Source organism: Felis catus, chromosome B4, assembly GCF_018350175.1.
Source record: "Felis catus isolate Fca126 chromosome B4, F.catus_Fca126_mat1.0, whole genome shotgun sequence".
Lineage (NCBI taxonomy): Eukaryota > Metazoa > Chordata > Mammalia > Carnivora > Felidae > Felis > Felis catus.
In genome coordinates this window covers 77327819-77353477 of record NC_058374.1, presented here as the reverse complement: position 1 = coordinate 77353477, position 25659 = coordinate 77327819, and the positions used below count along the sequence as shown (strand labels likewise).

The window sequence follows — 25659 nt, the reverse complement described above, 5'->3', positions numbered from 1 at the left end:
TCGAGCCCTGCGTCGGGCTCTGTGCTGACAGCTCAGAGCCCGAAGCCTGCTTCAGATTCTGTGTCTCCCTCTCTCTGCCTCACCCCTGCTTGCACTTTGTCTCTCTCTGTATCTCAAAAATGTATAAATGTTAAAAAAATTTTTTGAAATGTAATGCCTGGGATTGTAAACTGAAGTTTTAAATCAACCTAAATTCTTTTGATAATCCATTTCACAGAAGAGCTATACTGAGTTCTTAGTATTTTCACACCTTGCTTCATCTCTTAGTATATAAAGAATCAACAAACTATAGCCCATGTCTGTTTATAAGCAGTTTTATCAGAACATAGCCATGCCCATCTGTTTACATACTGCCTTGTAGATGCTTTCACACTGTAAAGGTACACGGAGTAATTAGAGACTGATGGCCCTCAAAGTGTAAAATATCTACTATCTGGCCCTTTATAGAAAAAGCTTACCAACTCCCAGCCTATAATAAAAGCTAACATTTAAAGGTTTGTTTTTGCTAGGCACTGTGCATACAGAAGTTTTCATATGTTATTTACTCCTCACAACAATCCTACAAAGTCAGCAGTAACACTTTCAACTTATTATAGAAAAGGAATCAGAGACATGGATTATTTTATGCAGCCACACAGAGGCAGGGAATGGCAAGAGGCAGAATTCAAACCCAGATCTGTCTAACTCCACTGGTTCTCAATCAGAAAAGATTATGGGGAAGGAAGGAAGGAAGGAAGGAAGGAAGGAAGGAAGGAAGGAAGGAAGGAAAGGGAAAGAAAAGGTTATGAAAATTCTCCCAAGACTGTTAGGAGGAAAGCAATCAGAATTAATAATGTAGTTTAGGAACATCTAAATGCTTCAGGAGGTATAGTCAGCAGCTAGATAATAGTTCTTTAAAAAAAAAAAAATCACTTGTCAACCATAAGAGATGCTTAAATACAGAGAACAAACTGAGGGTTGCTGGCAGGGTTTTGGGTGGGGGGATGGGTTAAATGGATGATGGGCATTAATGAGGGCACTTGCTGGATGAGCACTGGGTGTTATATGTAAGTGATGAATCACTAAATTCTACTCCTGAAATCATTATTATACTATATGTTAACTAACTCGGATTCAAATTAAAAAAAAAAATCACTTGCTTTCACGTACATGATTCTGCAAAAAGTCCCTCCAAATTAAGTTTTCAGCCATTCATCAGAGAAATAATTTGAAACATAGTCCAATTAACGTTAAATAGAGAACAAAAAAGATAAAAGGGCTATTCTTATTTGCATTGTCACATGATCTACAGAGAAAGGAAATCAGATTAGTACCCATGAGCTACTTTGCCTGTAAGTATGCACAGAGAAATTGGTTTGACTTATAGAGTACTATGCTTAAAACACTAGCTTTGTATTACTTTGGGGGGCAAGGTGTCACAGTAAATATATATTTGAATTACCCATCATGGATTATTTTTTAAATTAAATAAATAGATCTTCTAGGACTGACCAAACCACCCTGCTCTGAAACACAGGGCTTCTGAATTAGACAGCTAATGATCCAAAAGATGAAAAGAATGAGCATGGATTCTCATTTCACAAAGGATGGGCCAAAGGTTTATGTATTTTTTTATCATCCTCTCCTGCTTTTACTTTGTATTTTTCAATGTAATTAATTAGGAGAAAGAAGATAAGATAGGTTAAAAATAAAAATTGTTTCAAAAAAAATGACAGACCAGTGATAGGGGAACAAGGAGTTGATACATTTGAGGAAAAATTAAAGAGAATGAACATTTCCACTCAGGATTATCTAGGCGTTATCAGAGATCAAATCACAAGGAAATGTAACAAAAATACAGACATCTGATGAAACTGACAGTCAGATGACATTTAGCAAGCGATCTACTGAGCTGGTACAAAAAACAAAACAAGCAAAAAAAATAAAACAAAACAAAACCAAAAAACCCCACACAAAACAGGCCTCACAACACTCTATTCACCAAGCAACATTACTATGATGCTCTGCACTGTTTATCTCAGTTCTTTCAGGAATTTAGTCATCCAAGCAGACCAGGTCCTTTTTGGGCCTAAAAGCAAGACAATCATTTTGTTGTAGCTTGTCAGAAATGGAACCAGAAGGTCAATATGCAGTTTCAGTAAATGCCTGGCAAGTTTATTCAGTGAGCATTCCTCAAGTGCCCACAAAGCACAATGCTGCAAAAACATGGATTTCTGACAGAACCTTGGCTCAAATGTGCAATATACCTGGCTTCAAGTTCAAGAGAAGTTATAAAAAAAAAAAGAAAGAAAGAAAGAAAGAAAGAAAGAAAGAAAGAAAGAAAGAAAGAAAGAAAGAAAGAAAAGAAAAAAACAAATAAAATGAATTCTTTTTTTTTTTAATTTTTTTTAACGTTTTTTATTTATTTTTGAGACAGAGAGAGACAGAGCATGAACGGGGGAGGGGCAGAGAGAGAGGGAGACACAGAATCCGAAGCAGGCTCCAGGCTCCGAGCCATCAGCCCAGAGCCCGAAGCGAGGCTCGAACTCACGGACCGCGAGATCGTGACCTAAGCCGAAGTCGGATGCTCAACCGACTGAGCCACCCAGGCGCCCCCAAATAAAATGAATTCTTAGGAATTGAATTTCTTTAAGTATAACAGGGGAGCTTAATAATGAAACTGTAAATAATCCTTTTTTTTTTCCTTAGGTAATCTCTACATCCAATGTGGGGCTCACACTCACCACCCTGAGATTAAGAGTAGCATGCTCTGGGGCGCCTGGGTGGCGCAGTCGGTTAAGTGTCCGACTTCAGCCAGGTCACGATCTCGCGGTCCGTGAGTTCGAGCCCCGCGTCGGGCTCTGGGCTGATGGCTCGGAGCCTGGAGCCTGTTTCTGATTCTGTGTCTCCCTCTCTCTCTGCCCCTCCCCCGTTCATGCTCTCTCTCTGTCCCAAAAATAAATAAACGTTGAAAAAAAAAAAATTTTAAGAGTAGCATGCTCTTCTGACTGAGCCAGGCAGGCGCCCCTGTAGATAATCCTTTTGATTGTAAATAATACCCTCCAATCTGTATGAATTTTATAAAGTTGTATTCCCATGTACTGGAACTTGTTTTTTAAAATATAATATTTATAAATATATTTTACACGTGCATTGAAAAAACTGGAAGCAAATATAGTAAAATGTTAACAGCAATGACCTCTAGGGGATGAGATTCTGAATGTTTTATATATTTTTCTATAGGGTTTACTGGGATGCTATAATTTAGAAAACTCACCTTTTTCAGAATATAAAAATAATATATGTTCATTATAGAACATCAAGAAAATAGTTAAGTATAAAGAAGAAAATTAAAATCATATGGGATCTTCTTAACTCAAAGATCATACCCCATTGAATAGATTCTGACCAAAATAAGTTAAAATTAATATTCAGCTTTCAGCTTTTTAGATAAATTATGACTCTACCAGCAGGATTTTCCAATCTTTTAATTGGAAAATCATGTCTCCTTTCCCAAAAGTAACTGACAAGTCAATACATATTTGGGAGAGGGAAGACACTATGTCCTGGCTGGATTAAAATAATTTTGGAAGTCTATTCCCACCTTAGCTTACTTGCCAGGGCAACAATTTGTCATGGAAGGGATACGGAACAATGTACCTCAGGTCTCCTCAAAGTGAAGGGGGGGGCGGGTGCGGTCAGGGAACATGAGAGCACAGCAGGGCATTATTTGACAACATGTCCAATGTCAGTGGGGCAGGCAAGATGCTGCTTAAAGGTGAATCATTCCCTGGCCAGGGTTTCACACTCCAACAGATCTCAGGAATTACCTGGGGCCTGAAAATAGAGATTTCTAGATTTTGAATAAGATGTGCACAGTTTCACTATCACAGTAAGAAACTAAAAGCAAAGATAGAATGCATTACATGTATCAACATAATAAGATATTACACATCACAAAAAAAATTAAAAATATGCTGACTGCAGACATGTGAGATAGTCTAAATGAAATCATGTCAAGTGATAAAAGAACACAAAATACTATGCCCATAATGTGATTACAAGTGTGTATGTAAAAACTACTTATATACGCTTATAAGGATCAAATAGGACATAAAATCCCAGAAGTAGCTTGAATGAGGCACCCTGTAGTTCTTTACCATTTCATTCTTTTGTTAACAGAGTTAGGTATAAATCAAAGTAATTAAAAAAAACAGTAAATACAGATAAGTGAGGGAACAAGAGCTGTGGACCTCACAAATCAAGTCTTTGTCAAAATTCCTAAATTCAAGTATGAAACATACTTGACATTCAAAGAAAAAGATTACTCTCTGATTACTACACAATGACTATCAGTTTGAGGGTTCCTGATATTTTGGTCAGTTGTACAGCATATCCACTAGGGGTCGCCATTATGTTTAAACAGTGATGATTTAGATTTAATAAATTTCAGAAAAACCACAGATTTTAATTTCTTCTACAACACAAAGCCTTCCTTCTCAATGATCAACACATAATTTATTGTTCTTTGGCAAAGAAAGTCTTCCATGATGCCATTGTTTGAACAGAGTCACTAACAGTGATAACTTGAAAAAGAAGGCATGCAAAATTTCCATTCAGAAAGATGGAAGAAAGCCAATCTCAGCTTCTTATCTTTCAACTCTGCCTATGATTTAACAGATATTCTCACCTGTAAGAGTAACATAGTAGAGCACGATGTGCTCTGAGAACCAAATAACATAATAACGCTACTTTTTAGAGTAAACAGAGCATGTTCACTCTTGGTGCTGGTGTTCAGAGAAAAATTAAATAAGTGATCACCAATTCACGTATATCTTTTACACTGCGTTATGTACTGAGAAGGAAAAAAACCTTTGGGCTTTCTAACCCCAAAGCATGCGCAATTTAGTTTGTATTACATTTTCAGGGAAGGTCTGTTAAGAGGAGACAGTGATGTAGGCTTTCGGTACGCAGAGAGAAGAAAAAGACACTTTCTACAAAAGCATGGTATTTGCAGAAGTCCAGTGAGGGAGAAAAACCTTGACAAGAGTAAGAAAGACTGGTAGGCACAGTGAAAGAGATGGAGCAATACAAACCGAGGCTGGAAGAAAAGCTGGGTCAGGTCACTCTTTGAAGGGATTTAAACGGGAAATGATAGCATAACAATGATAATAACGTTTCTACAGCTCTTTAAACTTTCATAACACCATCTCATTTTAGCTTCACAATAACATTATCTGATAGACACCATTAAGGAAGCAGAACACCCATCACAGATTAAATTCATTTTTCTATACTGAGAGAATGCCAATAATCACCTTGAATCACTTGGGAAATCTTCCCTTTAGAGCAAAAGTACCCTCAGCCTGCCTTACAAGGATGAGTGATAAACCTCACTGCATGGGGAAAGGGAGGAAAGAATGAGTGTTTGCATCTGGAGTCTGGAAAAGGGGTCACCTGCCTGATTCCTAGGGGTGGATTCTTGGAGAAAGGGGGGTTAGGGGTTCTGGGTCTGTGAAGTGGCAGGTGTCTGAAAAGATTCTGCCCCAGAGCTTCCTGGGCCACCTGGCACGAAGAGAATGGTTGAGCACGGAGCTGAAAGAGCACAATACCAAGAGCTCTGTCCTGAGAGGTCAGCTGGGGGTTCTTGGCTGAGCTGAGCAGAGACAAGCTCCTCCACCGAAGCATGCTTAGCAGTGGGTCAGTATCACTGGTCACAAGGTGAGGACCAGCGTTTAAAAGAACCCCATGAGGCGCTGAAAAGCAGCAGCAGACTACGTATGGGCTCTTCCCTTTGGAGGGTGGAAGCGGTCCTGACTACCTCTCCTGCACTAGCCACCTCCCGCGGGGTCCTTGAACAATTCAGAGAAGCCCCCAGGCGAAGACAGTGGACTTCCTTCCGATAAGGGACGGGGAACAGATATGACTGCAATGTGTGTCCACTCCAGACTCTAATACTATCAAACCTAGCAAATGAAACAGCAGCACTGGGACTGGAATAAAAAATTCCAAGTTCTTTCCATTAGGATGTGACCCTCATTCGGGAAGGAACTTTTAAATCAAAATGGCACAGGTAAGATAGATCCCACCCGTGCCCCTCCACACCCACACACACAAAGAGGCATGCTGCCTACTTAATATTTATACAGTTGGAAATGTTCTGTAGCATTCCAAAATGCCCTTCCTGATTTCAATAGGTGGGTTTTTTTTAAATTTTTTTTTTAACGTTTATTTATTTTTGAGACAGAGAGAGACAGAGCATGAACGGGGGAGGGGCAGAGAGAGAGGGAGACACAGAATCTGAAACAGGCTCCGGGCTCTGAGCAGTCAGCACAGAGCCCAACGTGGGGCTTGAACTCACGGACCGTGAGATCATGACCTGAGCCGAAGTCGGACGCTTAACCGACCAAGCCAGCCAGGCGCCCCGCAATAGGTGGTTTTAAGTTCACGTCCTTTTGAATTTTCACAGTACGTTGTTTAGAACTCCCTTACAATGTTAATTTTACTGTATCTTTTATAAGCCTCATTTGTATACCTGTCTTATCTCTCCTACTACAGCATAAATAACTCGAGGTCACAGTCTGGTCTTAATTCATTTTGTATCTCCTGCAGTAATTGGCTCTGGGTCTCATAGTGTAGGTACCCCAAATTTTGGCTGAAATAAATAATTAAGATCTTATATGTCTCTTCAGCTCCATCAGTGATAGCGAGTGGCTGGGAAAAACAGACAAAAATGGAAAGATACCAATTTTTTTAAAGCACGTGGTTAAATGTTAATCTGAGAAGCCTGCTTATTTGTGTATCTCTAAGCTATACAAGTGTTATGCAAAAAAAAAAAAAAAGTGCCTTTCACAATTTTCATGCTTATGCAAGGTCATTAAGAAACTTAGAGAAAAATAGGGTCACAGACTATCCTCAAGAGGGGTTATCAGAGGCTTCAGAGCAACAGCACAATACCAGGTTTTCTTTGGCTTCATTTTAACTCGCTCATATACACAATCTCAAAGGCAGGGCTGAACAGAGAAGGCGATCGGTGATGCGAGCGGCGTGGAGCCGTGGGCAAACGCAGTAAGGTATACAGACAGGAGAACTGGTGAGCAAATATCCTCTAGCAAAATAAGCAGTGATCACAAAAGAAATCCAAGTTTGGGAAAAACCTCTGGGTCACGTCTTACCAGGACAAGCTAGAGAAAGTCAACACATAACCGAATTCATAAACTGATAGGTCTTATCCCCAAAAGGGCAGTAGGTGAGGGACCGGGGAAAAAATGATATGCAAACCTAGACCAGGAGGGGACATGGAAAAGGTGAGATTCTATTCTAAAGCCAAGAGACAAACACAATTAAATGAAGTGAAAGACAGTGGGACAAATGCTAAGGATGAAGAAGGAAAACACATACACAAAGGTCACAAACAATCTGAAATACAGGAAGACAGAATGGACTATTTACATCAATGGAATCAAAAATAGAAGCTGTAGTGGTGCCCTAAAGCAAGAAACGCGGGCCCCAAAGAAGATGCCACTACTGAGCTTCAAGGGCAATTTTAAAGAGTCGAGAGGGCAGACCCACCCAAAGGAGGGAGGCCTCCCAGTTTGAACACGTGAATCAGACTGTTTTGGAGACCGTATGATCAGCTTGCTGGTGAACACTGAAAACGAAGTACTAAGGTCTTTGAGAGATCTTTTAGTTTGATAGAAATTACCTTTGTACAAATTTTGAATAATGCTTACAAAAAAATGTTAGGATAAAGAATCCTGAGGGGCATATGGGGGACTCAGTTGGTCGGGTGTCCGGCGTCTGACTCCTGATTTTGGCTCCGGTCATGATCCCAGGGTCATGGGATAGAGCCCCGTATCAGGCTCCACGGAGCGTGGAGCCTGCTTAGGATTCTCTCCCTCCCTCCCTCTGCCCCTCTCCCCTGCTTGCGTACGCTCTCTCTAGAAAAAATAAATAGAAATAAAAAAAGAACTCTGATTAAAGATGGCAGACTGAACACTTCTATCTATCCCTACTCCTTCCCAAAATGCCACCAGAACGATGATGAAGACCTGCAGCAGAACAAGATAACAGTTCAGATCCATGCAGAAAGAGAGACAGCACCGAGAGCTGTCTCTGCAAAAGTAATAATAAAACCAATGGATAATTCTAAGAAAAAGAAAAAAAAAAAAAAAAAAAAAGAGCCCATAATCCTAGTAAAGCAAATGGTTTAGCTGTGAATATTTATGGGATGATAATAATCTGAGCACTGAATTTCCTCAGCTGCTGCTAAGGTGCTTGGTCTTCCGAGGAAGCTAAGGCCAAGCTGGGGTGAGGCCCTCACTTCATTGGGCGACTATCCACTCAGCACTCACCCGCGCCATTGCCTCCGTCTTGGACCCTGCCTGCATCTGCTTGGCCCTCACCCTACACGATGATGAGGTGACTGTCACAAAGAAGATCAATGCCTTCATTAAAGCAGCCGGCGTAAATGCCGAACCTTTCGGGCTGGGTTTGTTTGCAAAGGCCCTGGCCAATGTCAACATGGAGAGCCTCATCTGCAACGTAGGGGCTGGTGGACCTGCACCAGCAGGAGGTCCCACTCCCCGTACCAGCTGAGGAGTAGAAAGTGGAAGCAAAGAAAGAAGAATCAAAGGAGTCTGATGATGACATCAGTTTTGGTCTTTTTGACTAAACCTCTTCTGTAACCTGTTCAGTAAAAAACTGAACTCCTTAAAAAAAAATGTAAGCACTGAATGCCAGTTTAACAACAACAGTAATATATTATGCATACTGCTCAGAATGAGTTTGAGATGGGAGATGTGAAGGAAGGGGTAAAGGGGAAAAGGGAGCGTGTGGTGTCTATGTAGTTGAGAGACTAATATGTAAGAGAGGAAGATTCTGATCTTTTATAGTAGGAAATAAATAATGCCTCAAATTGAAAAAAAAAAAGTCAAGAAATAGTGATAAAAATGTTACTTAGAAACACAGAGGTAAATATCAGAAGAAAGAGTTAAGCGAGTTGAAAGAATCTAGGGAAGAAGACACTGACCGTTTTTGTTGTTAGAAACCTTGTAGTCCTATTTGACTATTTAAAATAGATTCATTAATTTCATTTGAAAATAAAAATTAATTAAAGAGAAATGCCAAATCTCACATGAAAACCAAAATCCTCTGCACAGTCTCCTGGAGCTGGAGCAGGTCTAAATTAAAAGATTTACTGAGGGCGGAGACAAGCTGACAGGATCATCACTCTCATCAGTACAGTAAACCATTTCTTTCATTCCTTGACAACTTTCATCTTCACAGATGTTTACTAAAAGAGATACTGGAAATTCTAAATGCCCTTTCTGTTCAGTTCCACAAACATTTCTAGAACATATACTATATGTCAGGCCCTAATACTAGAAGCTGAGGACATGAAGAATAAAATAATGAAAAAAGAATTTTCCTGATTTTAAAGACTTTAAGAGTCTAGCAGGAGAGTAAGACACATGAATAAACCATAGTCAATGGGACAGTCAGAGAGAACTTTTTAAAAATGCAGCTCAGATAAAGGAAGTGGGAACTGTTTTTGATACGGCTGGTCCAGGAGGCTTCTCTGTGGCAATCTAGTTGAACAAACTGAGTAGGGTGAGGGAGTAAGCCAGGACAGGGGAGGTCCCAAGCAGACTCATCAGCCTTGTCTGATGCTGTCTCCTGGTGTCTCCATAGTACTTGGAACCCTAGATGCGCTTAGTAAATACGTGCTGTCCTAAGGTTCTGTCTCTGTATCATTAAACTCTTTTCTTTTTTTTTTTTTTTAATTTTTTTTTTCTACATTTATTTATTTTTGGGACAGAGAGACAGAGCATGAACGGGGGAGGGGCAGAGAGAGAGGGAGACACAGAATTGGAAACAGGCTCCAGGCTCTGAGCCATCAGCCCAGAGCCCGACGCGGGGCTTGAACTCCTGGACCGCGAGATCGTGACCTGGCTGAAGTCAGACGCTTCACCGACTGCGCCACCCAGGCGCCCCATTAAACTCTTTTCTATGAAAGCTGGCTGAAGTATCAGTTACTTATATCCAAAGTATTTTGACTTAAAGAAGAGACCCAGGATCAGTCCAGGGAAATTGCTTCTCCTTACATAAAATCTTCCATTTTCCTACAATTCTAAGAGTGGCCAAGAGTGACTAATTTACAGAGGAGTTAGAGCACCTGTGGTTTCAAATGTCAATTCTTTGGACCATGCCAAAAGAGTTAATTTCTAGCCCTTTCTCCCTGGACATCTGCTAACTGAGGTGTGGGAGAAGCTCTATATCCAGGCCCAGTAGTTTCCATATTAAAAGATGTGCTATCTCTGGGCCATTCATTGCAGAGAGGCTATGGCTCAGAATGAGTAGATGTGAACCTGCCAAAGCTTCATTTCTCCCATGACTTTCAATGTGAGAGATTCTTGAGTCTCTGAGTACGATCTGAACCTTTATCAAGATACCTATTTTTCATATAACATGGCTCTTCATTTATCATATAAAAATCTGGTTTTTGTTTAACTACAGAAACCACAATCGGTTCCAATGTTGGGAGATTTAAGTCATGTGACACATCAGATTTTTGTCATATAGTGACTTTAGAACCTAACCCCTATGATACCACTGAACTATACCATGCTTATTATTAACCCATATTGTCCTTACTCAAATTTCCACTATTTAATTTCTTTTCTTTTCTTTTTAAAACAATTATTTATTTTTGAGATAGTGCAAGTGGGGGAGAGGCAGAGAGAGGGAGACAGAGGATTCCAAGCAGGCTCTGCACTAACAGGCTGATGGCAGCAAGCCCAATGTGGGGCTCAAACTCATGGACCGCAAGACAATGACCTGAGCTGAAGTCAGACACTCAACTGACTGAGCCACCCATGTGTCCCTCCACTATTTATTTGTTTGTTTATTTATATTTTTTAACATTTTTTTTTTAATTTATTTTCGAGAGAGAGAGACAGACAGACAGAGCATGAGCATGGGAGGGGCAGAGAGAGAGGGAGACACAGAATCCAAAGCAGGCTCCAGGCTCCGGGCTGTCAGCACAGAGCCCGACACGGGGCTTGAACTCAGACTGTGAGATCATGATCTGAGCCGAAGTCGGACGCTCAACCGACTGAGCCACCCAGGCGGCCCCGCCCCTCCTCTATTTAATTTGTAAGTATTTTCCTCAACCTTGTGTTCTCTTGCACATTTTTCCATTCTCCTGCTATGTTGTCAAATTTTTTTAATCTTATTTCAAAGATTTATTTAACATTTGAATAAAGAAATCTAAAATATACATAAATAAGGGAATCCAAGATAATTTCAACTCCAAATAAATTCCACACAGAAAATCATTCGCTAAATTTTTAGATAAACAAAAGAGATTAGTGAAGAATACCACTTTTATACACTACACTCAAGTAGCTACCTTCACAATGAAGCTTCTTGCCATTAAATTAATGAGATCTCACAAGGTAACAGAAAGAGTCCAGAAGATGTTATCCTTCCAAAAGGAAGATTTAGGAAATTCTTAGAGAAAATATTAAAATAAATTTTATTTCATTTAATTCTATACGAGACATTAATATAATTTAGTAAGTTTAAAACATGCATTTCAATGCTGTTAAAAGAAATCAAACTAAAGCTTTCTGCAAAATCTACAAAGATATCTGCGGTAAATACTCCAAGGGGTAATCTCTTTTTTTGCTACAGAACCTACATGATATAGATTATCCAGTCCTACATACAATCCCATTTTGAGACAGATATGAATAGATCCAAGATCACAGGTGGGCCAAGTGATAAGCACAAATGCAGAGAATTCCCCACTAAGAAACCCTCCCTAAAGTAGGTAACTACTCCCAGACGGACTGTAGGAAGAAGGAGATTAAAATGAGAGGAAGGAGTGAGATGTATGAAGAAACAGCAGGCAAAGAATAAAGTACTGTTAGCTACATAGGACAGTAACTGATAATTGAGGGGGTCTGTAAACAATGTGATACTAAAACATAAGATCAAGAGTAACCGTAGTTGGTAGTGAAGCATTTTTAAAGTACCTGTGTTGTCTGGGAGGAGACTTAAGATGTCTAATAACTCTAGACAGTTTAGACTGTTTAAAAAACCTTAGGATAAAAAACACTACAGGGACAATGACAGTTACTCATAATAAAAGGAACAATTCACAAAGAAGACATAGTATTTCTTACTTCATGTGTACCTAGTAACATAGCTTTTTTTTTTTTACTTTATAAACTTATTTATATTTTAATCATTTTATTTTTTTCATCATGATGAGTGTACTGTTTAATTCACATCCCTTATCTCCCCAATTCCTCCACCTACCTCCCCTTTGGAAACCATCAGTTTGTCCCTATAGGTAAGAGTCTGTTTCTTGGTTTCTGTGTGTCTTTTTTTCTTTGCTCATTTGTCTCTTAAATTCTACATACGAGTGAAATCATACAGTATTTGTCTTTCTCTGACTGACTTATTTCACTTAGCATTATACTCTCTAGCTCCATCCATGTTGTTGCAAATGGCAAGATTTCATTCTTTTTTATGACTGAATAATATTCCTCTGTGTGTGTGTGTGTGTGTGCGCGCGCGCGCATGCATGTGTGTATCACATTTTCCTTATCTGTACATCTAGCAATGGACACTTGGACTGCTTCCATAATTTGGCTATTGTAAAAAATGCTGCTATAAACATAGGGGTGCATATATCCCTTTGAATTAGAGTTTTTGTATTTTCGGGGTAAATACCCAGGAGTGTCGTTGCTAGATCATAGGGTAGTTCTATTTTTTATTTTCCATCCTGTTTTCCACAATGGCTGCACCAATCTGCATTCCTACCAACAGTGCAAGAGGGTTCTTTTATGTCTACATCCTCGTCAACACTTGTTTCTTGTGGTTTTGATTTTAGCCATTCTAATAAGTGTGAGGTGATATCTCATTGTAGTTTTGATTTGCACTTCCCTAATCATCAGTGATATTGAGCATTTTTCATGTGTCTGTTGGCCATCTGGATGTCTTCTTTGGATCGCTTTTCCGCCTTTTGGCTAAGATCAAGTGTGGATGTCTTCTTTGGAAAAATGTCTGTTTGTGTCTTCTGCCCATTTCTTTAAAAATTTTTAAAAATGTTTTATTATTTATTTTTGAGAGAGAGAGACAGAGTCTGAGTGGGGGAGGGGCAGACAGAGAGAGGGAGACATAGAATCCGAAGCAGCTCCAGGCTCTGAGCCTGATGCAGGGCTCGAACTCATGAACCGCAAGATCATGACCTGAGCCAAAGTCAGACACTTAACCAACTGAGCCACCCAAGCACCCCTCTTCTCCCCATTTTTAATTGGATTATTTGGTTTTTGGGTATTGACTTGTATCAGTTCTTTATACATTTTGAAGACTAACCCTTTATCAGATATGTCATTTTCAAGTATCTTCTCCCATTCAGTACGTAACCTTTTAGTTTTGTTGATTATTTCCTTCACCATGAAGAAACTTTTTATTTTGATGTAGTCTTAATAGTTTATTTTTGCTTTTATTTCCCTTGCTGCAGGAGACATATCTAGAAAAATGTTGCTATAAGCTGACGTCAGAGAGATTACTGCCTGTGCTCTCTTCAATGATTTTTATGGTTTCAGGTCTCAAATTTAGGCCTTTAATCCATATTGAGTTTATTTTTGTATAAGGCGGTCCAATTTCATTCTTTTGCATGTTGCTGTCCAGTTTTCTCAACACCATTTGTTGAAGAGACTATCTTTTCCCATTGTATATTCAGTTCTCATTCATTGAAGATTAATTTCCCATATAATTGTGGGTTTATTTCTGTTTTTTTTGTTCTATTCCACTGATCTATGTATCTATTTTTATGCCAGTACCATACTGTTTTAATTACTACTGCTTCATAATATAACATGAAATCTGAATTGTGATACCTCCACAGTTTTTTCTTTCTCAAGATTGCTTTGGCTAGTCGAAGTTTTTTATGGTTCCATACAAATTTTAGGATTGTTTGTTCTAGTTGTGTGAAAACTGCTGTTGGCATTTTTGATAGGGATTGCTTTTTAAGCCATTTAAAAAATATTTAAAAAATATTAATTCTGGGGCACCTGGGTGGCTCAGTGAGTTGAGCGTCTGACTCTTGATTTCAGTTCAGGTCCTGATCTCATGGTTTTGTGGTTTTGAGCCCTGCGCTGGGCTCTGCACTGATGGCACGAAGCCTGCTCAGGATTCCCTCTCTGCCCCTCCCCCACTTGAATTCTCTTTCCGTCTCTCAAAATAAATAAAGTTAAACAAATTAAAAAATATATAAAAATAAAAAAGATAGGGGCGCCTGGGTGGCTCAGTTAGTTAAGCATCCGACTTCGGCTCAGGTCACGATCTCGCGGTCCGTGAGTTGGAGCCCCGCTTCCGGCTCTGGGCTGATGGTTCGGAGCCTGGAGCCTGCTTCCGATTCTGTGTCTCCCTCTCTCTCTGCCCCTCCCCCATTCATGCTCTGTCTCTCTCTGTCTCAAAAATGAATAAACGTTAAAAAAAAAAAATTAAAAAAAAAATAAAATAAATATATGAATTCTTCCAACCCATGAGCATGATTCCATGCTCTTTTCATTTCTTTGTCATCCTGAATTTCTTTCCTCAGTGTTTTACAGTTTTCAGAGTACAGGTCTTTTATCTCTTTGGTTAAGTTTACTCCTAGATATTTTATTGGTTTTGGTACAATTGTAAATGGGACTGTTTTCTTAATTTCACTTTCTGTCGCTTCATTATTAGTGTATAAAATGCAACAGATTTCTACACATTGATCTTGTATCTTGTGAGTTTACTGAACTCATTTATCAGTCCTAGTAATTTTTTGGTGGAGTCTTCAGGGTTTCTACAGAGAGTCTCCTGCCATCTGTAGGTAGTGAGAGTTTTATTTCTTCCTTACCAATCTGGATTCCTTTTACTTCTTTATGTTGCCTAATTGCTGTGGCTGGGAGATCCAGTAATATGTTGAATAAAAGTGGTGAGAGTGGACATCCTTGTCTTGTTCTTAGTACTGTTGCTTTAAAACATATAAAGCAAAACTTGACAGAACTACAAGGAAAATTGACAAACACACAGTCATGGTACAGATGTTTCAATATAGTTCTATTAGAAATGATAGATCAAACTGTCAGAAAGTTACTAAGAATAGAAAAGATCTGAAAAATGCAATTAATTCTTTGAATTAATGGGCCAGAACCATCCATTTAACAAATAAAACACAAATAGAAGAGTTACAGAGATTTGCTAAATACTAGCCAGGTCGTAACAAATAACGAAGATTTGATTTTGTATAAGCATGTTTTGTGACCACAGTGAAATTACGAAACACTTAACTTAGGAAACAAGGCAGAAAAATCTCACGCATCCAACTCAGGAAATGCAGAAAGAGTACAAAAGAGTAAACGAAAAGTACAAGGAAGGAAATACATATGGAAGCCTAAAATAATAGACAGCTCTTTCTGCCCACGGGTTCTGTCCCCATGCTTTAATAAAACCACCTTTTAGCACCGGAAAAAAAAAAAAAAAAAAGAGGAAGCCAAAAATAATAAACCAGAAAATAAAGACATACTTAAAAAGTTTCAACAAAACCAAAAGCTTATTCTTTGCAAAGACAAACTTTTTTTTAAAATATTTTTTAACGTTTATTTATTTTTGAGAGACAGAGACAGAGACAGAGCATGAACAGGAGAAGGGCAGAGAGAGAGGGAGACACAGAATCTGAAGCGGGCTCTAGGCTCTGAGCTGTCAGCACAGAGCCCGACACAGGGCTCAAACTCAAGAACCGCAAGATTGTGACCTGAGCCCAAGTCAGACGCTTAACTGACTGAGCCACCCGGGCACCCCTGGGAAGACTCATCAAAAGAAAAAAGAGATCCAAGTAAATAATGTAAACAAACAGAGGCTTTAAAAATAAAGAGAACATTGTGGACAACTTAGTAAATTTGAAAATATAAACAAAATAGATGATTTCCTAGAAAAAAATTAAACTTGCCAAAAATGAAGAAACAGAAAAGTGATAGAACTTGGTGACAGACAAGAGATGAGGAATTAAGGAGATGCTGAGGAGGATTTCTAAGTCTCTAACTTGTTGGGCTTTCAGATGTGAGTCTGTTTTACTCAGAAGAAGAAAACAAGAAGAGAAGCCTAAGAGCAGGTTGGATGTCACTGTGGTTGGATTCTTGTTTTTATTTTTTGCTGTGTGTGTGTGTGTGTGTGTGTGTGTGTGTGTGTGTGTGTGTACACGTATGAAAGGGTTGGTTGTGGTGGTAGGGATGGTGTGTGTACGTCATCGATTTGACGAATATGTTGAAATGGAGGTTCCTTTAAGCTATATAAATGGAGACGTTGAGTATGTAGTTGGATCTATGGGTCAGAAGCTTAGGAGAGATATGAGTTTAAGATACATATTTTGGAGTTACTTGTATTTAAATGGTAATTAAAGCCACAGGTATGGCTGAAATACTCGAGGGAGATAGAGGGCTGGTTCTCAAAGTGTGGTATCTGGACCAGCAACCTCAACACCACCTGGGAATTCAACAGAAACGCAAATTCGTGGGCCCCATCCTGGACTTACTGAATCAGAAACCCTGAAAGTGGGGTCCTCCAATCTGTGTACTGACAAGCCCTCCAGCGACTGTGATGCAGACTGTAGTCTAAGAGCCACGGACATCGAGTGAGACATCAAGAAGGCTTGGGCCCTTCCCTTGAAAATTCCAACATTTAACAGAGGAGGACGAGCCGTCAAGGATGACTAGGAGCACCAGCAAGAGGAGAGTAAGAAAATGAAGAGGAGTTTCAAAAGGAGTGTTTTGAGAGGTAGAGTGGTAACTTCCTCTGTGATGTCACTTGAACTAGTTCTAGCAGGGACTAGAACAGGCTGAGAACTGAAGAGTTGAGAAAATTGAGACAGTAAGTACAGACAGCTCGGAGCAGTTTGATCACAAAGGGGAAGCAGAGAGGGAGTAAATGGAAGAGGCTGACAAGGGAGGATTTTTTTTTTTTTTTAGCAGAACAGTAGCAAGCATGATGGACTGCGGAGGGAAGAATCTGGCTGAGAGGGAGAGAGCGAGTTTACAAGCAAGCCGGGAACTGGAGGCCATGACTAGGGCACACCAAGGGGGCGGGGCAGCAGGAGCATCTTATACTTACAGACTTTAGAACTGCTGGACAGGGTGATAATAAAAAGTAGACCAACTTTTTGTTGGCTTTACTACTGCTTTCTAAGTTTTTACAGATACTGCACACCTTATTGCCCATACCAGGGGCAGCCCACTCCTACTGCCTTGTCCTTGGTGTCAGGGGATGATAATATAAGGTCTCTGAGAAAGGAAGAGGGAGGGGATCCAAGGCACAGGCGGAAGTCCTGGCCCTAGATAAGAGGAAGAGATTACCTTTCTAACCAGAAGGAAGGAGGTAAACATGATGGGCACAGATGTGGCAAGTCTGAAGTCTGAGAGCAGGAAGCCGAAGGAGCTATCATCAAATGGCTTCTATCTTCCGCACGAGATCATCTGCAAGACCCTTCCTACTGTGAAATGGCTATGTTCCATTCTCTTGGCCTACTGCAATTAAATGTCTGATTCGTACTCACTGAACCACCTTCTATTTGTGATCTGGTTCCCCATGTAGGCCTACCCAAGGTGCAAGAATGTGCTGACCACACAGGCTTGAGTATGTCTCAGTGGTTTCTCATAATAAACCGATAAACTGGTTTTTGAACATAATCTGGTTTCTATGTAGCCTGACTACAGATAACAGACAGATCATAGTCCTTTTTTATATCGATCCTATTTCTTATTGACTTACCTTCTCAGGATCCGACTGCTTTTTCACAAAGTGACTAACGTAAATCTCTGGCCCTACAGGGGCATGAGCCAGATCCACATCTAAGCAGGCTCTGTCATGCCCTGCTCAGCAAAAGCTGGCTTTTCATTAGTTGTCACTGGACCCACTTCTACCTCTTCTCTCTCAATTCCTTTTGACATCTGTCTGTTCATTAAGATATTGCTGTCACTGCACTGACCTACTAGTTTTTGTAGGGGGAAATTTCCAAGAATAATACAGGAAATAAAACAAGAGTGAAATATATTGGAACATCACCATTATTCATTTTCTTGTTCTATTAATCATTCAGTACTTACAGACCATATACCCTGTGCAAGGCTTACTATTAGAACTATGGGGAATACAAAGTCCACAAGGTATTTACAACCCAGAAAGAAAAGCAATTAGCTCCACAAAGAGCAGGCTTGAGGAAATAGGACTTTGACTACAGGGGAGGAATTAGAAATAAAGAAAAAATTCCTCATAGTAAAAGTGATTAAAGTAGAAACAGGATATCAAAGGAAATCCTCAAATCTGAGTAACTTGAAAAAAAAATATGATGACTTAGAGACAGACAGCCTTGCCTACAGGCAAAGGTTACAGCAAGCCCTTTGGAATTAAGCACACAATGACTCAGGACTGTTTGACATAGAAAGAACCCACCAGTGTCTTTGCAGAAGGAATAAGTGAATTAATAGACAAGTTTATTAGGGTTCTTACCCCCAAATCCTCAGGTACTAATCCTTGAGTTGCCCTGCAGTACTCAATCTGTCTGTTCATCCTTCTTATCTTTGCTGCCCTTGCTCCTCTCCACCACAGTTTGTGCTCCGGCATAAATAAGATGCAGCTTTTCCATGACCTGGAATTTTCTACCATTGAATCATGTCAGCTGTGCACATACACACTATCACCCAAGCTCTGTGTAAGTGATTTGATGACTTAGGTATTTTAAAAGTGCCTCGCACACAGCAGATGCTCAATTAAGATTCATTTCCTCCTTTCTTTCCTTCCGTTTTTTTTTTTTTTTTTTTTTTCTCTCCCCTGGTAAGGAAGGGAGGGAAAAAACAGGAACCAACAAAAGACAGATCTCCTGTAAGATAGCATTCTTTGGTGTAAAAATACTGAAGAGATTTAAACCACTTCTCATTGCCTACCTTGTGTCTGTGGGATGTAGGGAGACAGGAGTTTTGACCTTTTCTTTTCGTATCCCTTCTGTGTGATGTCCCCTAAAATAGCAAGAAACAGAAATAGGTTATGCATTATTCTTACTCTGCGGTTGTTCACTGTAAAAATAAAATTAATTACAGAGTGTTATAGAATTACCACATAGAGAGTAGGAAAAAAAAATGGATAGTTCTTTGCCAAGGATTTTGCTATGTGTGATTTCCCACAGTCTTGGAGCCGACTCCTTGTGGAAAATTGTAGGGCTTGTCTCCACACCAAGCCAGCATAGCAATATGCTGCATACCATGTCAGAGATTCCCGAGTTCCTAGGCACCCCTCGTTTCCTTGGTATTTAAGATAGACCAAAATGGAATGCTGCAAGGCTGGCAGACAAATGATCTCTCCCAAGTTTCAGTCTGACCACATGAATGCCACTGGCATGGGAGGTACTCTATGGAACCACGCAAAATCAAGAGTCTAGTTCAGGGGAGGAGTCAAGGTTCAGACACTGGGGTGGGATACCTGAAAGGCCTCTCTGCATCTTAGTAGCCATGCTTGAACCAGGGCTGGAATTCTCATATCCCCTCCCCTTGATTCACTGGTTTGTATTATTTATGTACATGTTATGTCCTTTTCACAAGGTTGAATTAAAAAGTATACTTGAAGCACACAAAAATTACACATGCAACAAATGCAGTAAGGATAAACTGATTAATAGAGGAAAAAATGTGTGGTTCAAGTGCCAAGAAATATGCTAGGTATTAAAGAAAGAGTAGCAGATGAATGGGTAGAGAGCAGGGTTAAAAGGAACAGGAAACACAGGAGAACAAAAGTTAATCAAGGGAGAATGAGTAATTCAAAGCTGGGGGAATAAATATATGTTGTGAGGTGACACGGTAGAGCATTGTTTTCTAAAAAAGAACTTTCAGGGGCGCCTGGGTGGCTCAGTCGGTTAAGCGTCTGACTTTTGATTTTGGCTCAGGTCATGATCTCACGGTTGGTCGTGAGACCTGCGCTGGGCTCTGTGTGGAACCTGCTTGGGATTCTCTCTCTCCCTCTCCCCCATCCATGAACCTGTGCACTCTCTCTTAAAAAAAAATTTTTTTTTAAAGAATATTTTAATTGCAAAAAAAGTTTAAAGTGAAAATTTAGCATAAAAAGTAAGTTGCACATTAACATTTACAACATTGATGGACACAGATTCGAAACCACGAGTGGTGAATGTCATTTGCCTTTCACCTCAGCACAGGACTGATGGAGTCGATGGTGGGGAGGTAGCAGGGCTCACTGAGGGGCGTAAGCAGGGGAGTGACACAGGCTACACGGTGCAGCAAGTTAGTTCACTCTTCCTGAGGAGAGTGAGATCAAGGGCAGAAGCCAGAGAGACTACCTGTTACCCTTCTGCTACTTTCTACAGTGATCTGGGCAAGTTAGGAGTAGCTTAAAGACAGTGGTATAAGGGATGAAAAGAAGTGAATAAATTAAGAGAGATATTAGGGAGAAAGACTGGACTTGATGATATGGGTGGGAAGGTTTCTGGCAGATGGTAGTGCTATTCCATGACAGAGAAATACAGCAAGAAATGCAAGTTTGGCGGGCTAAAGAAAACCGGAGTTGAGCTTAGGAGAGGCCCATGAAACACACAAAAGGACATATCCAACCAGCAACTGGATATGTGGATCTAGAACTCAGGAAAGAGGAGACAGTTTTGGAACGATCAGGATATAGCTGAAAAATAAACTATTACCATCTTTTCGGAGTAATGTGGCAATTTCTATTAAAATTTTGATTCAGCACCTGCCTTTTTAGAATTTATACAATGACAATATGCACACAGGTGACAAAATCAAATAAGAATATTGCCTGACTCATTCTTTATAAACACTGGAATGAATCTGGATGTGTACATCATAGACCATCTATACCAGTGGCTTTCAACTGGGAATGATTTTGTTCCCCAGGGGAGAACTGACAATGTCTAGAGATATTTTTGTCACAACCAGAGGGAAGGGATGCTACTGGCATTTAAGGGATAGAGGCCAGGGATGCTGCCAAGTGTCCTGCAACGCACAGGACAGTCCCACAATGAAGAATTAGCCAGTCCAAAATGTCAATAGTGTTAAGGATAAGAAACCCTGATCTACATAATACTAGGCCGGTATTCCAAATGCACTGGCACAGGAAGACATCTAAAATACAGAAAGGGTAAAAATGCAAGTTGCAGAACAGTGAGTACAATAGGATCTAATTTTGTACGAAATAGCAATAGGTATGTTTGCATATATATAGAAAATAGTCTGGAAGGCTATACATACATTAAATAAATGTTTACCCTTTGGGGAACGGGAATATGAGGGGTTTCACTGGTTTTACATACTTTAACAAAGTTTGATTTAAAAAAAACAAGACCGAATGATTTGCATAATCTCAAAAATATTTTTTTCATTAAGAACGAATGGTTCTATAAATACATATTTGTAAACACAATAAGATGGTCACAGTGTGTGTGTGTGTGTATATATATGTGTATATATGTGTGTGTGTGTGTGTGTGTGTATATATATATATACACACACACATATATATACATAACAGGGAAAAAGCAAGATAGTAAACAGTTAACACAGTATATTCAATTTTTTGAATAATAATATTTTTACACATACAAATGTATACATAAAGAAAGTCTGGAGTTTTATGCACCAAAATATTAACAGTGGTTAGCCACAGCTTGCAAAGTTATGACTGATTTTAGCTTCTTGTCCTTTTTGCTTATCTGTATTTTCTTACTTTTCTATAATGAACATCCACTATTTCAAGAAACAATAAATATTCAAAAGTACAATCACAAATACTTATTAGACTATACAAGTTTAATCACAATGGCCCTTCATCTCTGGTCTTCTAGGGCAATAAGGGAAACCCATAGTGCATTTTTTGGAAATAAAAACCAAACCTTGTCAATTAGCAAAGTCAAGGGTTTAGGTAATCTCCAACAATACACACAACTAACAGAGATGTGGGAGCCTACCAAGGAAAAAGAGGAAATCAAGTCTTTTATTGCAAAAGAAACAATGGAGCATTCTCCTGCCCCATTTCCCCCTCACAAGCTTCCCTACCTCCACTGTACATACACATCCCACTCCCTGAAGGGCACAAAGACCACTTCTGCTGGCTCAGAACACATCTGATAAAGTAAAAGGCCTTTATAAGCTTTCTTCAGGGTTTAGAGTCTCAATCATTCACTCCCAGTAACTGATTGTGGGAAGGACTAGTAGACTTGGGATCTTGGACATTCATCAACGACTAACCATCTTGAGTTTTGAAAAAAGTCAATCAATGGGAGTCTAATTCAGTCATGACAACCAGCTCCATTAGATCCAGAAATGAGCAAAGACATTAAGGAGACCCAGAAGATGAACTGCGATGAGAATGTGAGGACTGTGGTGATGAGCCTTTAAAATGCCCTCCCCCTTTTCTATGACCACAAGACCCTGCTCAAAAGCCACCTCCTCTGTGACACCTGCTGCAAACTTCTAAGTCACTTCTTCCTGGTGCCCCTTCAACTCTGCACACACTTCACTGATAGCACTTAGCACATCGCTGGCATTTTAATTGTTTACACATCTGTGTTCCTACTAGACTGTGCACTTGAGGGCAGGGATTGTGTCGTGTTCATCTCTGTAGCCCGCCCACAGCCTGGCACAACAGACACTTGCTGAATGAATGACTGAATGAATTAGTAAGGTGGAGGCAGTGAGAGAATAACAAATCAAAGAGACGTGTGCACTTGGGTGGAAAACTGGAAATGGGAGAAACAGCAGTCTTTACGTTAGCAGGAGCTGAAAGGCCCAGGGAGGGAAATCTAGTGAACCAAGTTTTGTGAAACTTGGCAGCTAGACTTCAAAGGTGACCAGAAAAGCAGCCCTCGGCCTGCCTGAAGAGAGGAATACATAAAATCACTGGGCACGAAAAACTGAAGGAACTCCACCAGATACTGATGGATCCCTTAGCCAGAGGAGGGCAAGACCCGACTGAAGGAATTCAGTTAGCACACACAACTGAGTCTGTTAGTCTACATTTCTGTCACTGCCCACCTTCAGCCTGCCATTCTCACCACCAGTAGTTAACCAGTGTTTGCTGCGCCAAAGCAACATCTTCCAAACACCCAGTTTTTGAGAATCACCTGAAGGACTTGTAAAAATACAAATTCCTGGGCTCCTCCCATGAAGATTCCGACTCACTAAGTCTCGATTAAGACACAGATACTTGCAATTCTAACCAGTGCCTTCCGATGAGTCTTTAAAAAATCAAGCAGGTCTGGAAATCACTGCACTGAAGAATCACGTCTAGAGCGTGCTGGGCGGTTCTGCTGACTTAATGTGAGGAGGGGACAGGAGAAGAGAGGAAGAATGTTGTCTTGGTGGTAACAGAACCTCAGGGGAGAGCAGGAACCTCGGGAGCTCGAAGACACTCAGTCACACCATAGGCATTCTTACTCAGGACAGATTTTCTGCCATCTGGCATATAAAACAAAAAGGAGTGCCGTAACTATACCTGTATAAAATTTGCATTAAAACGGCACAGATCTAAGTTAAACCTGTCGTTCAAGTTTTTTGAGAGCTAAGCAAATAAAGAGAGGATTAGCTTTCCCTTGCCACCAGGGTAATGTTATTTCTCCACCCACATAGGCACACAGAAGAGCAGCCACTCGCAGGGATTCACAGCCCCCCGGCAGGCGTGGAGGCACGCAGCCTGTAAGAAGATGCAGGGACCCACATGACTCAGGACTGCCCAGTTGCTCTGGCACGGTCACGGCTACGATATTGAATAGCTGACACCAGACAAATGGAAAGATACATATGTGAGGCAGAAACTAAGGGAAATACATTCCCAATTTCTCTCCTCGCCTAGCTGGGATCAACGAAAGCAGCTTGGCACAGGCAGCCCAGGAATCATCTTTAAGCAGAGTGAGGAGGGGGCTGGCAAGAGGTGTGTGAGAGCCACTAGCCACACAAGCCTCTTGAAGGTCAGCAGTGAGAGGAGGAGGAGTCCTACAAACGGGTCAAGCCGTTTGAATGTATATTTGCACCGGTGAGGTGGTTTGGTGCTGTGGTTAGCACTTCAGAGTTAGTGTCAGACAGAACTACATCTGGAGCACGGCCTTACCATGTCCTGGTTTTTTGGCTCTAGATGGGTTTTACTTGACCCCTTGATAAATCTCGGTGTCCATGTGTGTAAAATGGTTAACAGTAATCTCTGTCTTGCAGTTTTTATGGTGATTCAGACTACCTGGTATGGGGTCTGGGCTATATAACAAACTTTTACCAAAAGCCTACTGAAGCCTACTACTGGCCAGGTGGGGATCGGGGCCAGCAGCTATGTTGCAAAGAGAGAAGAGGAAGGCAAGCAACAGTGCTAAGAGTCCATAATTGAGTGCTGTGGGAGAGATGCACACCAGACACAGTATGGAACCCAGAGGAAGCATCATGATCTCTGCCCGGGTAGGGAAAGGAAAGCTTTAACAGAGCAGGTGACATTCTGGGTGGGGTGTGGCCTTTCATTCTAATATCAGAAATATGACATAAACTCCTAATGATGCAGCCACCTAGTGGTTTGCCCTGCGGCTGACTGCTCTGTATGGATATGGCCCTGTTTGATGGTTCCTGCACGATTTAACCTGCCAGAGAGAAGCAGAACAATGCTCGGTAATTTTCAGAGATGACATTGTACGCACCCTGAGCAAAACAAACACGGGGTTTGGGAACTTCTGGAGGGTCACCAAATGGTATGTATGTAGAATCTTGATGGACAGAGAGCAAGGGTTACAGTTTCAGCCATAAACTCTTTCTGCTCCAACGGAAATAAAAAGGTAGGTGCCACCACAGCCCTGCCTTAAACTCATACCGATTCAGTCAGAGGTGGCAGTGGCTTGGGGGACTTTGGGAGGTCACAAAAACTTTTTTGAGCACCGAATGGATGATATCCAGAGTGTCAAACAAAGAGGAAAGAAAGAGTATCTATGTCTTTAAGAAGTTCCGGTCTAATGGGACGCCTGGGTGGCTCAGGCAGTTGAGCCTCCGATTCTTGAGTTTGTTCACCTCAGGCCATGATCACACAGTTTGTGAGACTGAGCCCCATGTCTGGCTCTGCACTGACAGCGTGGAGCCTGCTTGGGATTCTCTCTCTCTCCCTCTCTTTCTGTTGCTCTCTGTGTCTCAAAAATATATGAACTTTAAAAAAAAGTTCCCAATTTAAACAAATAATTACAATAAAAGTGGCAAGCGCTACGCTAAAGATCACGTAAAAGATTCTATGGAAACAGAAAAGAATGGTGATAAAGAACAATAACAACACTCTAAGAATAAGTAAATAACAACAATACTCATCGAGGGCCTACTATGTAGGCTCTCTGTCCCGAGAGCCTCGCAACATCCCTTATAAAGTGATATTTTTATCAGTCCCACATAATAGGTGAGGTTACCGAGCCACAAAAAGTTTCAGCTACTTGTCACAGTCATACCCAGTAGGCGCTGTAATCAGGATCTGAACCCAGGCAGTCCTGCCTCCAGGGCCCCTCCTCTTAAATACTACCCTATCATCATTTTTCAGAGAGAAGCTCCAACTTTAGCCTCGGAAAGACTGGGAAGACTTCACAGGCTCTTAGGCTGGGTCCTGAAGGAG

At 40.6% G+C, this 25659-nt stretch overlaps 1 protein-coding gene and 1 pseudogene across 6 annotated transcripts in view; one reads left to right on the top strand and one right to left on the bottom strand.

The window, feature by feature from the left end:
• The window catches only part of DIP2B (disco interacting protein 2 homolog B), a 226977-nt gene that overhangs the window by 99869 nt on the left and 101449 nt on the right, over positions 1-25659 (bottom strand). For all 6 annotated transcript variants that reach the window (XM_023257044.2, XM_023257045.2, XM_045061779.1 and 3 more), the window contains exon 2: positions 18966-19037. In XM_023257044.2, the coding sequence (XP_023112812.1) occupies positions 18966-19037 (72 nt within the window). The remainder of the gene's footprint in view (positions 1-18965; positions 19038-25659) is intronic.
• Positions 3718-8653, top strand: LOC102899350 (annotated as a pseudogene).